General features: G+C 39.4%; 1 protein-coding gene across 2 annotated transcripts; it reads left to right on the forward strand.

Moving 5' to 3' along the window:
• Positions 1–6,327: 6,327 nt before the first annotated feature.
• On the forward strand, positions 6,328–18,842 carry LOC126920655 (uncharacterized). Of its 2 annotated transcripts, none has more exons than XM_050731342.1 (4): positions 6,328–6,702; positions 12,508–13,604; positions 13,916–15,556; positions 17,586–18,842. In XM_050731342.1, the coding sequence occupies exons 1-4, from the start codon at positions 6,688–6,690 to the stop codon at positions 17,707–17,709; spliced, it is 2,877 nt and encodes a 958-aa protein (XP_050587299.1). In that variant the 5' UTR covers positions 6,328–6,687; the 3' UTR covers positions 17,710–18,842. The 2 variants fall into 2 exon arrangements, with proteins under 2 accessions (XP_050587299.1, XP_050587298.1); XM_050731341.1 differs by lacking the exon at positions 6,328–6,702 and adding an exon at positions 8,451–8,693.
• Positions 18,843–18,869: the final 27 nt, after the last annotated feature.

The raw sequence follows: 18,869 nt of genomic DNA on the forward strand, positions 1-18,869 counted from the left end.
GGACGGACAACCGTGGAAAGAAAGTCCAGCCAATTACGCGCACTTATCTCTAATTACCCTAGCCTCTTTCCTAATAAACACACTTTCGCGGAACGTCGTCCACCGTCTTGCGGTGGCTCGTGTGATCGTAAGATCGCGTTTGAATGGCAACGAAAGTGAGCCACTTTTTATCGACGGTTCTACTTCTGACGAGGTTATCCTCGACGAGTCGACGAGCTGGTAAAAAACCGACGAGCAGACATGGAGTTTCCGGTGATCGCGCCGGATGCGGATATTCCCTCGATACTTATGGCGATTTCTTATCGTTGCGAGAACTGTGTTAACGAGATCACTGACTTTCGTACGATGGGATGGTCAAGAAGACACGGGAAAATGATTTCTGGAAATTTGCGATTACAGCGTTCGCAAAGGGATCTGATCGTTTCCTCTTTCACCTCGTTTTATTGCCGTAGAATTTGATTGTTTGGCGAAATTTTAGAAATTCTAATTGGAAGAATCGGAGATAATTGATCTTTAAATATCGAATGTCAAGCAAATGGATCATTTGAAAGATCGATGCTTACTCGCTAGGATCGGTGAATTGTATTATCGAAGTAGATCGAACGTTGTGAAAACGGACCGTTTTTAAGATCGATACTTAAGGTAATACGTTGGTAACGGTAATTTTATATATTAGGTTGTCCGGAAAGTGTCTTTCTTTTACAGACACTTTTTTAATCTGTCGAACGTTGTGATCTTTAGTTTGATAGAACAAAACGGTTCATACGTAATTCGATAAAATAATATAAAACGGAAAATGTCCATGCAATGCATCCATTATTCCCTTATAAAACGAAAGAAACTTTTCGGACCATCTAATAGTAAGCTAAATACTTTAAGAAAATGAAGTATTTTACGGATTATTTCGTGCATCTTGAATTTTGAGAAGACGCATAATTTGTAAGATTCAGGTAATGGCTTATATCGAAAAGTAAGTTGTACGTTAAGAAAATCATTAATAAGGGATTTTTGATGAAACGTTGTACAAGTGTTCATCAGACCTGCCTGAGAATTTAGCCACAATTTGTTCGTTTCTCACTATAAAAGAGAAATCAACACTTTTATTCGAACCGATTCTTCTACGTAGACGCTTATAAATGTCGTAAATGATTTAAAATATGAAAAAAGTAAAAGTTACACCGTGTCTCGAGACCTATAAATTTGTGCAAAAATTTCTGTTCACGTATGACCGAGAACGTATTTATATAAAAACGCCCATTGTCCCCTTTTCTTTTTTTTAATAATCACGAGAAGGTAATAATGTCCATTCCTTGAGAATTGGAACGAATCTTAATATCGACAGATTACTATATTCGAACGCTATGAAATAGAAGAAACTGGAAACAGATTCACTAATAATTATTATACATAATTACGATAATGATTATCATCGTATAAGAAACTTTGGCGTGTTATTTACTTAAGTTTCATTTCCACTGTGGATTCTTTACACGAAATTACGGGTGCTATATTAAGTGGTGTAATTTTCGAGATTGCGGGGTTTTGCTCCATCTTATTGCGAAGGTCGGATCAATTTGAAAAAGATGAAAGAATCATTATGCTCGTTAAGGTGTTCCGTGCCGCGTGTTTATTAGCTGTCCCATTTTTACAATATCAAAATGGTAAGTGGAAACGGCTGTCGTACGTGTTAAATCGATGCGTGAAAATTAAACGTTCAGTTGTCGATGAATATGGAAAACGAGAAAGATTAACGCCTCCCACAGGGACATTGACAAACATTTACTTCGCTCGCAAAGAAATTTGTAAAAAGTCTCGAGAAACTTGAAACACGGGTACCCTAAAAAATAAGAACAGGAGCGAAAAACTTAAATTTATTTGGATTATTATTTACGTTTATCAGTTACTAATCGCTAGACCACGGATTTTTGATATTTCCCAAAATATAATAGAAAAAGATAGAACTTAGGTAGAAAATTCGTGTTACGCGCAATCTGTACACCTTTGCGCTTTCAAACTTCCTGTAAACGCGTAACAATCGGCAAAAATTTTTATGATCGCAAGAGACACGCATTGCGAAAGAAGAAATTTGTCTATCGATTTTTAACTATCGATCTACATGCGCGTCAACGACCCAGAAAATTCTCAAAATGCTCGATGCTCGATCCCGCGTCCGACACTTTCACTTTCATCCAGCTTTCTCCGCTAACGGGGCATCTTCCTTAACAGCCATCGCAGACCCTTTGCCGATTGGTGGGAACGTTTCTGAACCATCATCCTCTGAACTGTGACGCATATGTTTCAACGCCTGCGAACAGCGCTCTTTGGGGCGTGGGTCGTTAACTATGACGACGCGTAGGCTCATCTTCGAGGTGTGTCAAGGAAAACGAGCGCGCAACAGACACCGAGCGATATTGGAAAACCAACGAGGCCATCGTGGATCGTATCCAACACAATGGAAACGATCACGATCGTACGCGTCTATAATTCTTAATGGCACGAGGACGCGAAATTCTATCGAAGGACGTGAATCTGCTTATCGGCTCGATACCTGTAACCATAAGATACCAACGAGTGAGGTACACGGTAAATAAGGTACGAAAGGTACACGGTGTATAATTTCTGAAAAAGAGCACACGAAAAAGTATGTCGGTGTCTCGATAAATTTTCTAAAGTAAACGAATCGTCGTTGGCAGCTTGTAAATCGTTTAAGCGGGCTTTGTGAGAAAAAGAAAGTAGCCGATCGTTTTCCTAGCTCGACGAGATATGACTGCGACCTTTCTCGACCTTCCGGAATGTGCGCAGCATTTATGGAAATGATCGTACCGTGGCAATGCCGGAGTCACGGTATGCAGGAAATTCGTCGACTTTCGCTGTTCAAGGGCGGCGAGGAAAGTAAAATGCAGCACTCGGAGTTCTATTCTCGGTTTGCCGAGACTATGCCGTGTAATCATTTACATGACCAAGAGCCAGAGACGGCGGTAAAATACGAAAGGGAGAGCAGTTAATGACACCAGCCACCTGTTAGCTGGCCAAGTTTCTCAGCATCGATTCTACATAACTGAATGACTATGATATAGACTGGTAGGTGATTGCTAGACTACGGGTATTTATGCAAATTCGTGTTTTTATGCAAATAATTAAGAGAACAGATCCGAGACAGTGACTCGTTTCATCGTTCATCGACGTTCATCGAACGTTCATCGTTCATCTATGAATTTTTATATCTTTAAATTTTCCATAAAAATCCATGGTTTGGCGATTATTTAGCTATGTAATAAAAAAATAATACGTTTTATACGCACGTGACATCTGTGAAGCGTTTGTACGACGTAGAATATAGACGTCAGAGGATACAGAAATGGGACACAAATTTTCGATACCTCGAAATGAAATTTAGCCCGAGGGCGAAGTTTAAGTCGAAGTATGCTTTATTACTATAGGAGGAGATTATTTGCATAGAAAAAAGAATACGTGAAGTGTATAGGATTGTCGAAACGATCTTCGTACTATTTATGTTCTCGAATAAATCAATCATATTGATCGTGTTTCGTGATTCGAGTTCTATCGGCGTAGTAATCAAAGTCCACTCTCTCGTTCTGAATTTTTATCGTAACCTTTTGGTAAAATTTTAAACGTTCCACGTTCGTACAATAACTTTTTCTTCCCGAGTTTGGCTGAAAAAATCTGGAATTCTTTATAAAACTCTTACCACAAAAATGGAAACACGAGAACGTATAAGAACGTTCATTTACATTTCGACTTATTTATGATAACTATATTTTAGAATACTATATTACATCACTATAGTATCGTTCATTAATAAAACATAACGTTTGTATAAATTTTTAATAGCAAATTCCAACCGGATTCACTTGTATAGTTCACGAATTGTCCATAGTAAAGGATTCATTGAGTAATAGAATTTTACGATAATTGAATTTCAAAATGAGTTTTACGATATCCTGAGATAAATATGTAGCTTTTAATTAGCAATCTCGAATATAAGTATATCCGTGTTCATAGAATTTGGCCATTGTACTACTACTAGTGGTATATTATAGTCATTTATCCGCATGCCAATCTACCAACATGCAAATGAGACTAATGATCCTCAACCAATGGATCGATGTAATCAGATATCGTTGACGCGTTTCATATGACGCGAGTGTTACCCATTAGCATTAGAGTTCATGTTCGATCAAACTGCTTACAAATCGTTCATTGAATTTTTCTCTTATCTCCGTTTCGCATCTGCCTTTGGCACTTACAAAATAACAAACAAGTAGAAAATATATTCCATAGCGTGAAAGTGACGCATAGATTTCTAGATCGAACAATGATCTTTAGAAGTTTATTGTGCTTGCTGGTACACTTTTCAAGACGAAACTTTTTCATTCAAAAAAGCTTGCAAAAATAAAATATTGTAAAAATACAAAGGATTTGTAGCGAAACGTTTCTATGTCAAAACATAATCGGAAATATATCTAAGCTAAAAATTGGTCATTGAGGAAAAAAAGGAAGCAACGCGCGTGAAATTAAAAGTTAAGGAAGTAAAAAATCCGATCTTTCGTATTAGGTCGTCCGGAAAGTTTCTTTCGTTTTATGAGGAAACAATAGACGCACAACATTTTCCCTTTTATACTATTTTATCGCATTACGTATGATCCATTTTATTCTATTAAAATAAAGATCACAACGTTCGACAGAAAGACACTTTTCGGACAATCTAATCGAAAACGATCAAGGTTATTAAAAATACATCTAATCTTTCGTCATCCGCAAGGCGAATTTTCATAAAAGTCGAATTGCAAAGTGTGTGTTATTTAAAAATTCAGTAATGGACAGGAGATTACGCGGCCATGCACCGACGCGACGATCCTCTTCTTCGTCGTCTTCATCGAATCGATGGACTTTCACTGGCAGGTCTCTGAACTCGGCGCGCCGCCGCTTCAACGACGTCTCTTCCGGTTTGGCCCCGTCGCGCCGTTCGTGAACTTGAAAACCGGACCGGCCACTGTCTCAAAGTTTCGCGAACTCACCTTCCCTCTCCTCTCCTCTTCTCTGTTCGCCAAACCCTGGTCTGCGAAACCTTGCACAGCTGTTCGTGCATTTTACGGAACGCTCGTGAGGAGAAAGTGGCGGAGGAACGTGGAAGAACCGATTGGAGTGGAGAATTTTCCTATCGCCATTGTAATTCATGCTACTGACCTTAATAACGATGGTAATCTTTGTCGCACGTCGCAGCAATCGGATATATGTGAAATTAAAAGCAAGTAAAAATGTAATGAAAAATAATGTGGGGAAGGTGAGAACTACCAAACGGCTATTAGTCTAATTACGTGAACAACATGTTCATGTAATTAACATCGTTATAGTAACGTATATATACGTGTAACAACGTAGTGAGCATCACTGAGGAGGATTTCAATGACTTATGCTGATAGATCGTTTTCATATAAATTCTATTTTTATTTTTATACTCTTTGTAATTAGATCGTGGATGTTAGCGAAAATTTAGTTGATTTGAAATTAATTCGAAGAATTACGGAATAATCGTGATGGTTGTCGATTATCATTAGAGTTCGATGAAGTACCGATTAGTAATGTGAAGTGGAATGAAAAAAATCATTGACCTGGATTAGATGGATGAATCGTCGAGTAAGAACGTTGGCAAAATTTCTATTTTCGTTCACGAATGAAAGGTGATTGACAGTCGTCAAGCTAAGGCGGTAAAGTTCTAGTTTGAATTCGATTAGACGACAATCGATTTCTCCTGGTTTCAATGATTTGAAAAACGTACGACTTCCGGATTTAAAAAAGAACTTTCAACCGGACGATTTCTCTCCAGGAGATTCTTTTCTTTTTTCAAATACAGATTTTCACTCTGGATTCGAATCTACGAACCCGAAAGGTAGAATTTCGATTTTCCGATTATTTCCGTCGCTGCAATTTAAAAATTGCTAATTTTTTTTCTTATAAATAACTAGCAAAAAAATACCGAAAGCTAGAATTTCAAAATCCCCAAAATCGACTTCCAAGTGCATCGTCGATCGATGGATTTCTATCGATCTGTGCCCAATCAGATTCACTTCCGCCATACAATTTTACGATATACAAAGTTTCAACGAACTAGTACTGTTAAAGTATCGAAAGGCAGAGGTTCGAAATTCTTAGAATCCAGTGCCATATCCGTTGGCAATCGATTTCCATTGACCTGTACCCGACGATTCGGAAAATGTTTCGATCAACCAGGGGAGAGACGCTGAACGTCGCGACGGAAGAAGGCGAAGGCGAACGCGGGAAGTAGGTCGGAGAGAAGTGCCGGTCCTTCGTCGGAGACACGAGGAGCCGCTGACTGAGCGCCTTCGTCAGTCTCGCGAAGATATTCCGGGAGTCAACAGGTGCGTAGGAGCAGGCCTTCTCTTTCTGCTTCTTTAAAAAAAGAAAAGAAACATCTATCTTTGATCCTCACGTTCCACGCGAATCGATCGTTCGTCAATTTCGTTCTTTACGCGTCTATCATGCGGATCTGACGACGTATCCACGTTATATTCTTCCTCCTTTTTCCCTCGTTTCTTTTTTTATTCTTTGCCTATTCCTTCGTGCGCTCTCTCTGTGGACACGATCTTCCCACTGGATCTTTGACCACTGGATCAGCTGGATCAGCACGATCGAAGACACGCAAAAATGGACAGCTTTAAGGTATTTATTCTTTTTGACTTTGCGCGTTTCTAGGTCTTGGCGTGCAGGTATCTTCGCAAACTTTGTACAGAGTTTTGTTATTTTTTTTAAGTTTGACGCGCTTTAAATATTTTATATGTAACGTTGATTTTGTTCTGTGACAGAGATCTTATAGTTCTTCATGATCTTGCGTATGGATAAAATTTGCCGTCTATCGATTTTCTTAAGTATCGTGAAATTTCTGACATTTGATGCGTTTTAGTTGTTAACAGCTTTTTAGTATTCCTTCGTTAAATCTACGTTAGCGCTTTGCATGTAATATTCTTCTAACTTTACTTCCCGAGTTCTCTGTTTACTTTGTAGTCCCTTGAAATAGCGTTACGACTTGCTACTCAAGCTTCTCCAACGTTTCTTACTTTCGATATCTTCTTTTCTTCGAGTTGCAAGATATTTCCCCAGCACGTCGTTCTTTTCACTGCTCACATTCTTGCAATTGCAAGACAAGCTTCCACTGTATCGGCCGCTTTTATCCCAAGTGTAGAAGCGATTCTTTATTCTCCACATCTTAACAAGCCTATGGAATATGTAAACAAGTAAACGTTCCTCTTATGTTTTTCCTCCACCTTCGTCAAATAAATCTTCGTCTCTTTAACAATGATTTCTCGCGAAACAACATTTTCAACAGGTATTTTTGAAGCCTGCGCAGCTTCGTCGTATCGCAAAAATAATTCCCCTCGTTTCTTAAATTATTGTCGATTTTCTACATCCTCCTTCCGGTTCTCCTATCTCGAAATTGCACATTTCTACCGATGATCGCTCGGAAGCGATTTCAATTGAAGAATCACCGAGCAAACACCGGAGGAGGACCAAGGAATTAAATAGAAATAAAAAAGAAAAGAATAATCGTTAATTGGTAGAGAATGAACGTCGATCCGCGAGCTTTCTGGAGCGGAAACGCAATGTGACACGGATCGGGGGCATCGCGGTCCGCGTGGATCGTGCGCTTCCTTCGCCGACACATTAATTGCGTATCGTTCATTAGTTGGACGTTGCAATTTTCATGTTCCCATAAGCTCGATAATGCACGAACCTTCAATTTCACGCTTCAACGATGTACGTATGTTCACCAACAGGCTGTTAGAGATCTATGATTATTTATCCTTCGTGACTTTCTTAGCCTTACGATCAATTACCATATTCGATTTTGGATAGCTAGATCTGCATAGTTCGCAAGAATCGGAATATTAATTACTTTTAAAAGTATAGGTTTCTTTATGTCGCTCCTTCTACTTGTATGTCTCATTTCGAAAAAAAAAAAAAAAAGAAAAATTGTTCAGAGCTCGTCCTAATTAATTTATCTATATTACGTCCTATTTTCAAGATTTTATTTTGCGTTTAAAAACGCTTATCTTAGAAGCCTGGAAAACGAAGAGAACGGGTATATTGTAACCCTATTCAACGAATGAAGATAAGACACGAGAATCATAAATGTTCATGAACATAATGGCGATGTCGTAAAAAGATGAACGGAGACTTTAAATTTGCAGACTTTGAAGTATTACGAATCGACGAGTGTTATACAAAAGAATACGTTCATTCGATTATAGCGAAAGAAGGCTATTACGATAAGAAATATTTAAATCGATATTAATCACGGATTAACCGTTTGCTTCGCCAGCACAAAATTAATACGCTACGCTCAATTTATAACGACTTTTACGAACATTTTTACACGCCATTTCCATCGTTACGATTGAAATTAAATTCACCGCAACAGAGAAATAATGCAGATCACTCGTTTTTACATCGTCGAAACCACAATTTGCATCGAACTGAGTTTAATTCTACCGAGGCACGGCTATCCGTATCCAAGTGGAAGAATAAGAAAGAACTTAAGATCGCTTCGTACCATTTGCGAACACCATTGCAAATACCATCGCAATCCACGACCGACAGAAGACCCATTCCACTTTCCTCTGCATATTTCAACACAAAGATGGCTGCTGCAAAAGGTAAAGAGTCTCCGCGAGGTCGTGCACGCGTTAAGGTCACGAGGGGTTCGATCGGTTAGCAGTTTCTCGGCATCAGCCGTTCGGCCGTGAATCGTCGAACGAAAGTCACCAGAATGGAAAAAGTGGATCGTCTCGTCTTCAACGCGTGGACGCGACGCGTGCAGGCCGAGCGTGTGCAAGACGTGCTCGGGGAAAGCACGTCGTTCTGTTTCACTTGTTGATGCGAGACCAGCCTTCTCGGTCCAATTGTTAATTTTATTTCGATCCATCTTTTTCGTCGTCTCTTCGGTATCTTCGCCTTGATCGGCACGTTCGAGAACCGCATTTTCGTTCCGTTATTTTTCCCTTATTATTCGGAAAAATTAAACGGTAAAAAAAGGTCGAAGAGTTTGGACGAATTCCGAGATAATCGGAGACTACAGGGGAAATAACGCAATTCATATTTTCCATCCATGTACGAAACAATTCTAAGCAATTTTAATTTGAATTTTTATTTGATTTTGATAGTGAACACGCATTTTTCCATCCTCTTCGTAACTTTGAAAATATCCTTAGAATATTAAAATATCGAAGATATTAAAATATTGCTTGGCTTAATATTTATATATTTCGCTTTTATCAAAGTTCGTCGGCCACACACGACGATTAAATTTAACCGATTCTTGCCACTTTTGGCTACTTCACGTCGAAATATTCCTTCTGAATCGTGAAGCAACGTTGAAATAGAAAATCAGTAAGAACGTATTTGTCGTGTTTCTTTTCTTGCGATATTCGACTAATTATTAATCTACGTGAAAATTTTTTAATGGATTTTTTATCGTAAAATTCTTTGATGAAGAGATTATGCACTTTTTTATGCGTGTCAGTTTTCATGGAAAATATACGCGATGTTTAAGTTTCAGATAGTAACTGTGAATTGAGCGATCGAGCTGTTCATCGTGATTTTCTCTTCGTTATTTACTTTTTATTTCATATACTTATGTATTTTTATACTCACTCGTGCCAGCTCATGCTTCAATCTTTTTCCTCCTATTCTTGCTCGTGCTATTTCACATTTCTATTAAATCTAACGCTCTATCCGACAACAAATATCATTTCGTTTTAAAGCGCAATAATCTCAATGTCGGTCGTTTTCACGCATCAGCGTTTTCAATGGATAATGTTTGTTCCAACCTGATAAAATATAAACGCGCAATGTCCAGAAAATTGCTGCAATTTGTCGATACTATTCAGTTCGTAAAGGAAATTTCAAGGAATCATCGAATAAGTAGTACGTTATCTCATTGTCATTATCGTCGATTCGACAATTTAATATTACAAACATAAGTACTTCGCGATGTCTAATCGATTTATATTTCCTCTCGTTACGATTTAAATTGCGAAATTTTACTCCTCCAGACTTTTCTGCATGTCGCAGCCACATCAAATCGATCATCGATCGTTGCAACAGACCGTTGTATCGTCCGAACGGCATGGTGTTTCCTCGATGAATAATCATGGGATTTATAATAGAAAGTATCTAGACACTCGGTTACTGCATCGCTATTTTCTAATCTTCGCCGAAGAATCCGGGAGATTTCAACGAGCCATTAAATTTCTCTCACCGCGATTGCCTCCTGCGACGCGATTCTCGTTTCTGTGAGGCGCATTCGTCTTTCAACGCAACTTCCTCGGCATAATTCATTGCAAGGTCGTGCGGTAGACGTTAGCGGAAGAACATTTAGGTGCGAGACTGGTGGATCTTCATTTGCATTAAACTGGTGAAACTTTCATTCTAAAATAGCCACGTTTCAAGACAAGCGTATTGCATTTTCTTCTTTCTTTTTGTTTTTTGGGAAATTAATATCGACGCAGGGAAACACGATTGCATTGATCAGGACAATTTGTAAAAATTCGATCGCAGCTGGATCGACTCACGAAAATTGTAATTTCGTGGCATTTCACAAACGCACGATAGCAACGTCTCCAAATTCCGACACAGTGAACGGTAATGCTACTGTACCTTGAGAAGTATAGAACCGCAACTATGCTCATTTCCAAAATATAATGTGTAAAAGTACGGGTGGAAAAAATTATAACAGAATTTATCAGTTAAATCGAACGTGTAACTTTATAAATGCACGATCACGATCGTAGATGTTCCATTGAAAAAGAACACGATGGTAAATTTGCAAATTGCTACAGGATCGATAGAAATCGATGTCTGTAACTATTAATAATTAATGAGTAATTTCTCAAATTATATTTACATCTCGCAATCAATTAAATTCATAAAAATTATCGCAAAGATATAATAGCAGAGTTTATCGTTTAAATCTGGTTTATACTTTCTCGTGGCAATTTTTTCTATACCTCGAAGTATCTTGGCAGCGAGGCTCATTCTACTTCCTAAAATAGTTCAGACAACTTAGGCTTACTAGGAATAAAGAGGAGGCGTAAAGGAGAAAGTTCGATGACTCATAAAGCGTAATACGGATCGCATGTTATTCCTCTTTTGTTCGATGCAATTAAACACGTCTTTTTTGCTGACTCTGAACTATCCTTCGAAAGTTAGTTTCGCGAGTTAAGAATTTTACGAAAGGCTCGCGAATTCCTCGTTTCTCGTTTTATAGAAAATTTTCTTCTCCATCGAGAGTAGACGTGGCAATTTTATTTCTGTCTGCTATTTTTCTTTCTTTTTTTTTTTTTTACCGACAAACAGCTTGGACGACGAAATGTCAACGACTATATATATCATGGTTGGAACTTTTTTAGGTACGGATACTTGTCGAACGAAACACAGAGTTTATAATTCATTCGAAATAATTTCTTTCGATCTTCGACCTTGGCTCGTTAACATAGACACAGTTTCGACATTACAATTTTGGTACTCAAATTTTTCGATCAGGTTTCACTGATAAAAAATTCTGACGGCGCGATATGAAAAGTGAAAGTGACCCTAAAAATCTTCGAATCACTGTCACCAAGCCGAACGCATCTCAAACGTTGCGTTTTCAGCTTTACATACACAACTGTGCGTAAGTATTTCTTCAGCTGGTGTAATTTCATCAAAATATTATTTTATGACGGTAATACGTTTGGTAAGAAAGAGATCAGTCCGATTAGAATTTACTCTGACCCAAACCTAATTGAAACTTAATTTACATGCAATGTAAATTACCTATTCGATGTAAACTCACCTATTTCCCATCGTAGCAACGATCTGTTATAAAACGAATTTCTCATAATAAAATCGACGATAAATTCAAACAAATTTCTCGCTTGCCACTTTTCTCAAACTAATCATACGCTCGTTAATCGCAATCAGGCGTCAACCTAATTGTTTCACCATCTTTCATTTATTACGGACGTATTCACACCCACTTAAATAGCGAAATCATGAAACTCGCCTATAAAATCTCGACACAAAGAGTCTAAATAGGCTTCGTGAGCATAATCGAGCACGTAACATATCTCATACAAAGCTGTACGTAGACGTAACACGTAAAAGCATGTAGCTTGGGACCGGGGAAGACATAATGGACTTCCGGTGGGCCCATTTCCATCCAGATACACAGCCATGTAACGAATGAATCGTTACATAAGCTGTATTCGTAGTTAATCCTTCGTACTTATTGCCAAAAATTAATTATCTTACGTATCGTTATTGGTTAATTTTAATTATCGTCTAAATTAATCTGTTAATTTCGCTGCTGATAATCTTCCAGAGACCTCAGACTAGACACTTCACTCGCTTCAATAGCATTTCTCAAACTTTTTTTCGAAATATATCGACCACTACATAATTCTGCAAAGAGTATTTGCCTTGTTTTAGGTGACGTTCACTCTGGCGTTGATGACACTAGCCATCATCCACATCAGCACGGCTGATCTACCGAAACCCAGCTACGCTAGAACGATGCTGAAAGTATCGCGAAGCCTTCCGGGCGAAACAGAGGAGCTGAAAGTACGAACCAGCGAAGGGAACGTGGCAACTTTGATCGTGAAACGTCGAGACAAATCCTATCCCGAACAACAAACAGCGAACGAGCCTGTTAAAACTCCTCAAGATACTGAAAATCCTAATCTTGAACTAACCAACGAGAACGCCACATCGTCGGACGTATCTGAATCGACAAAAACCGAACCAAAGACCAAAGAGGACATCAGAAGATTGGAAGAGGCTCAAATAGAACAACTCAGAGCGAAACTGTCAGACTCTGACATCCAAAGAAGCTTCTCCAAGCTTGAAAACGTATCCGCGAACGAAGAGACGAACATCGGTGAAAAGATTCGACCGGTCAGAGAACAGAACATCGACTACGGAAGCTGGACGCCTCTGGGTACCGATGGAAGGGCTGTTCAACTTCAGGAATCGACGACAGAGGAATATCTGAGCTGGAAACCTCTTCAAAGTGATTTGAAGACGACTACCGAGGAAAGGACCAATTACGCCAGATTCGATCCAGCGTTTCCTGCAGGTGGACTACTTCTGCCGCGACATTTTCAAGACAGATCGGAGAGGAAACTGCAGTTGGCCGACCAGAGCGAGGAAAAGACTCGCTACACGTTCTTGCCTCATCAAATTCGATCTTCGAGAACGAATATCGGGGCAAACGCGGCCAAGAACAGAGATGGCAAGAACGTGCCGCCAGAAGTAATTGTCAGGTCGGAGATAAACGTGAAATCAAATCCAAAGAGGTCGCCAATGACGCTGGATAGGGATGGTACCCCTGTGATTCATGGAAAGAGGGTTCCCGACGAACCTATCGACAAGATTCAAACGTGGCGCAACGCACGAGTGATTAACAATAAATTGATACACGATGCAGGATCTATGGACAACCTGGAAACCTCTTCGAGTTTTTATCCGACGGAGAATGCTGTGGAGAGGCAGAGGTTCGAGAGATTCTTCAAGAACGTTAACAGGAGGTATGTCGAGGGTATAAAGATGAAAGAACTTTTTATAATCGAAAAATAGAGCTGGCTTCTGTTGCACACGTTGAACTAATATTATTGCTAGTTCAACCAATGAAATTATTAGTAAGTGAACTAGTTTATTATTTTGTTATTATCGTTATTATTATTGGTAATAGCAACAGCGGTAGTACGTAGTAGCAATTGCACTAATATTATTAGCGAAAGTTTACAAGTCACGGGTTACGAGTTAGCTACTTGGTTATATATGATTCGAGGAAATACACGACAAATATCGATATATTTTTCGTCAATTTGTCCGATAGATACGGCAAAGACTACGAAGAGGAAGGGAGAAACGTGTTCTTCGAGTGGGATCCAAAGAACTACAAGAACGAAGCGTTGAAAGCAGAGGTCTACGAAGCAAGAACAGACAATTACCGAAGCAATTCTCACAAAAGGATGCTACATCCTGACGGCGTGTCGATCTATCCAGTTTCGCAGCTCTACACCCCGGAAAGTCAAAAGATCGCGCCAGTGGCCTTGAAACCTGGTGCCAGAGCACCTGTCCTTCAATACGCTCATCCAGAATTGGGCGTGCAGCCTGCAAAGATCCTAAAAAACGAGAAGAGAAGACCGGACAATTTCCCGGAGAACCAATACTCCTTTACCGAACAAAGACAGAAGAAGAAGTACGTCTTAAACGACAAGAACATCGTGGACACTTACACGACGAAGAATTATTACCCTAATCAGCATTTCTATGGTCTGAAGAGACCGAACGACGCGCCATTTTGGGTGAAAATCTCGGAGAACCTGAAAAACCAATTCTCCAATGGCGTGGAGAAGGTTTCACAATTTACTCGGCCAGTGATCGATCCTCTGGTAGAAGCTACGCATAAAATTTCACAGAATTTAGGTCTTTCGAACGGCAAAGAGGCTGAAGACAAGATCGGCACTGTTACTTCCGGTAGCAGTATCCTGATTCCAGCTCTGGGACTCGTGGCATCAGGCGCTGCTCTCGGAATCGGTGCTGTCGCTGTTGGAAGATACCTAGACGTTGATGTTCTAAAGAGATCTAACGAAGCTCTAGGCAGCGAGGTGGAATATCAACGAGCTTTGGACGCTAGTCAGCCTTTGTTGGGGCAAGCGGATCGAGAGAATAATGGCGGAGACTCGGAGCAGATAGACAAATATAGCGGAACCGTGTACTTCCTCGAGAACGTAACACCGAACGAAGAATTGAAAGTTGAACGCGATGGTGGAAATTCGAATAATCGGAACGGAGTTTGGTTGATCGTAGAGGGAAATGGGAAAGTAGAGAAGCAAGAGACTAAGCCGGAAATGGAGGAGAATAAGCAGGCAACGGGATACTCGAGAAGGAAACGAAGTCTCGATTATTTGGACATTTTCCAAGCGGAAGGGAATTTAAAGAACTTAATCAGAAATAAACGTTTGCAACGAAAGGGACCTGACTCGATCAGCGAGATCGTAGAGATCGATCTTCCTTCTCGCGAAGGTAGCATCGACGTCACGGAGTTTCTTATTCCAAATAGAAAAGCGGACGACCGAAGTAATTCGAAAAAGAACAGCGAGGATTCTGCTATTTTGATAATCGAGGATGGCTCCACGCCTTTGGACTTCCTCCAGAAAAATCTGGTTAACGATGTGTCTGATAAGAACGATTTGGCCAGCTTGGAGAGGGTCGCAGAAGCTTCTGCGAGCGATAAAAAAGATTCTGTAGACGGAAGGGACGAAAGACGAAGGAGAAGAAGTATCGAAAGCGATCAGGAACTGGAAGACGCACTTCAGAATCTGGAAAACGCAGAGGTTGCTGAGGTAGCTCATATCGATGGTGACTGGACCAACACACCCTGTGCCAAAAGGATATTCTGCGACGCCATGATCGAAAGGGGCGCAGATGCGGTTATTTTGATGGAGAAAAAAATGGCTGGTCTTTTAGGCTTGTGAGTATCACGTCAACTTTCATATCGAACTATTATGGTCATTTCGAAAAATTATTACGACCTATAGAATTATGTAATTTGATATTGAACTATGTTATGTTATAGTTAGTAGAAAATATTACAGTCAATTACCTGTAAAGTTTTACTATGATATGTAGTTTCAGAACCAAACTATCGTGGTATTTTCCTAGCATTGTTATGGTACACAGCTTTCAGATTGAACTATTATGGTTGTTTCCAAGAATTATTTTCCTTTTAGCAAAAAGGTGAACGTAAAGTTACAAAACACACGGGAAGTTGTTTGTTCGTGTGATATAATGACGGTTCTCGCCAATTAACATATTATTTTGTAGCTGGCTATGTTTGGTGTACGGCCTTTCGGTTTCGTAGATCTGAGAAATGCCGATAGACCTCTTTTCTTCCTCTTCGCCGCTTCTTTTAGAAGAAACGAGTCTTTTTACGGATACGTACTCCTTCTAGAGAAAGGAACGCATTTTAAAAGCTTCCCCGATTCGTCAAAGAAGATGTATAGATTTTTCAAGAAAATGGTAATCGGTTTTACAGAATGGAAATGCATTAGAGAAAATACACAGTAGAATGGACAGTAGAGATACAGTCCATTTATCTGAACTTGTCTGGCCACAAACAATTTACAGATTGCAGTTCGTATAATAGAATTACTTCTACCTCCTACTAGGAGATCACGTTCAGATCAATGATTTTTCAGACCAGCAGAAGTTCAATTGATCGAGTATTAAATAAAATTTCGTTCGAATAAACCGAGTTCTAATGTACGCGTTTCAAGAGCGAATCGACGTTACTCGCGTGTTTAATTTACAAGAAATACATTGAACGCTGTATCATCGGATCATTGGAAACAGATAACTTAATTTTTTAAATATTCATGAGTGCCCAGTGAAAATCGATTGCACGGTCGTGATTTCCAGTGAAACTATGCTCGAAACGAACATGCAGCTATCTCGGGGTAGAAATCGTTTACGATCGATAACCAGGAGCGAGGAACGAAACGTTCGGATTCGAGATCAATTTGTCATCGTTTAATTTTCTATCGTTTCTTACGCCGAGCTTTTCCCGTGACACGCGCGTACGTAGTCTGGTTCGTCACGAAGGTACACGACGTGTGCACGCGCTCGCGCACGCGTGTATGCACAGAGTGAAATTGTGCTAAGAGGTAAAAGTCGAATCAGTCAGTAGGACGTCGCCGGCGAAAGCTGGGAAGAAAGTTATCTGTTTCTCGCTATGGTTCCGTCCAGCCGGCGAGGTTCTTTGATTTTCACGACTCGTCCCGGGATAATGGCTTTGTTTGAACTGGTTTCAAATGGAAAGGAAATTACAGATACTATTTCAAGGATTTGAAGAATCGGTCTGGGGTATTCATTAGATAGAGGCAGATTTTTTAAGGTTCATTTTCTTTTTCAGAAGCTTAGCAAATCTACATTTGTTTTACCTGAATATCTACATATTCGTCTTAAAAAAAGTTATAGGTCAATGTTACAAACGGTATTCATCGTCCTATGGTATCATTTAGTTATTTCATGTGACTTTCGTACGACTATAAAAATTTGATAGGAATTTAAATTGCCAAAATAAAATGTAGAATCTGATAAAGGGAACGCTTCATTGTGAATAATTTCAGCCGCTCTGCATGAATTTAAATACGCAGGTATACACAACTTTTACGCTACATAGCCTTGCAAGGGATTAATTCCCCCATTTACTAATCACATCTATTCGATTAGACTTTCTAACTCGTCAATTTCACCAAAACAACTTCGATTTGTCGTCACAATTCGATAGGGTCAACTTTCGATTCTACCATCTGCTTGTCATCGTCTTTTTTATTCGATCCTACGATTTATTAACGATCCAATTACACATCGTCCCGTTAGCTATCAATTACAGCGTGCCTATTGATAGTCTGGCAAGATCACGGTCGCCTCGGGCTTTTTCTAACGAATTGCCGTCAACCACCAGCCATTAATCGCTTGAATTTGTGTGATGTTCACAGAATTCAGCCGGGAGCAGCTGTCCAAGTGTCCAGCCACTTCCAACAGGTCATGGACGCGGTACGAAGACACGATTGTTCGAGCTTTCTGTGTCCCCAGGCCAGGCCAGGAAACGTTTTCTTCTAAACAAAAGAAAAAAAAAAAGAGAAAGAAAGAGAACTCTCCGCTTAGATTCCTCTTGTAGATTCGTCGACGGACCGTGTACTTGCTCCCCGTCCTTAGCCTCGGAGAAAAGCGGAACTGAGAAATTGTTAACTTCGCGACCGGTGAAAGCATTGGCCGTATAGTTCGATTCGAGTGATTCGGGATCCGGCGATTCGACTCGCACGTTGATTTGGTTTTAGAGACGTTTTCGAGAGTTACTTTCAATCAGAGCACGAAAAGTGGGAATTTTTATTCAATTGGAGTGCGAACGTTTCGATTATTGGGATTCCATTCGAGGTGATAAAGGTTTGGCTGTAGTTTTTACAACATTTGATGGCTGAGATTCGATAGCAGAATTAATTTGTAGATCAAGATCTAAATTATTGGGATTTCCTTGAACGCGTAATAGAAACTGCATTTATATCGAAGTTCGGTCGAATTTTATTTTCTCAATTTGATAAAAATAAATAGAACCTGGATGTCCTCATAAACCTAAAAGAAGCTTGACTTATGACAAAGTTCGTTCGACTTTCAGTCAATTTAATGGGATTTGCATTCGTGTATGTATGTAATGGAACATTTATTTTAAATTTCTGAAACTCAGCAAAGTTTTTAATAGAACAGAGCGAGAATGGAATCACGAATAATCTCTGTAAAAATTGTAGGGAACATTGCGAACTGATCGTTCAGTCAAAACTGTACATATTTGCCACCTTATTTAATATAAACTTAGGCTGGTAATTTAAGAAACTAGAGTTAATTCATTTCAATGAAACTCGAAACGACATAGCTCAAACTTGACCTAAATTATTCGATACTACTAGATTGCACTGTTTCAACGCGATGATCTAGATAAATCGTTTGAATTACGTTTTAATTAGTTTGGGTCAAATTTGAGCCTTCATTGGATCCTTTTCAAAGGAATGGATTTGGCTTGAGAAATCTGGATAGATGAATTGATTTCTCGAGAAAAATCGACAGACAAATTACTAATCAATATGTATAATATTCTTAAGCGATATATTTATTTTGTTTCTTCCATTTTATCATTTCACCTGCCTAATGGAAACAGCCTTAATTTGTAAAATAGGAATAAATTATACTTTCTTGCAATACTTCTGGTAATATCATTTATTCTCTCG

The sequence above is a fragment of the Bombus affinis genome, chromosome 9 (assembly GCF_024516045.1).
Source record: "Bombus affinis isolate iyBomAffi1 chromosome 9, iyBomAffi1.2, whole genome shotgun sequence".
In the NCBI taxonomy this organism is placed as follows: Eukaryota; Metazoa; Arthropoda; class Insecta; order Hymenoptera; family Apidae; genus Bombus; species Bombus affinis.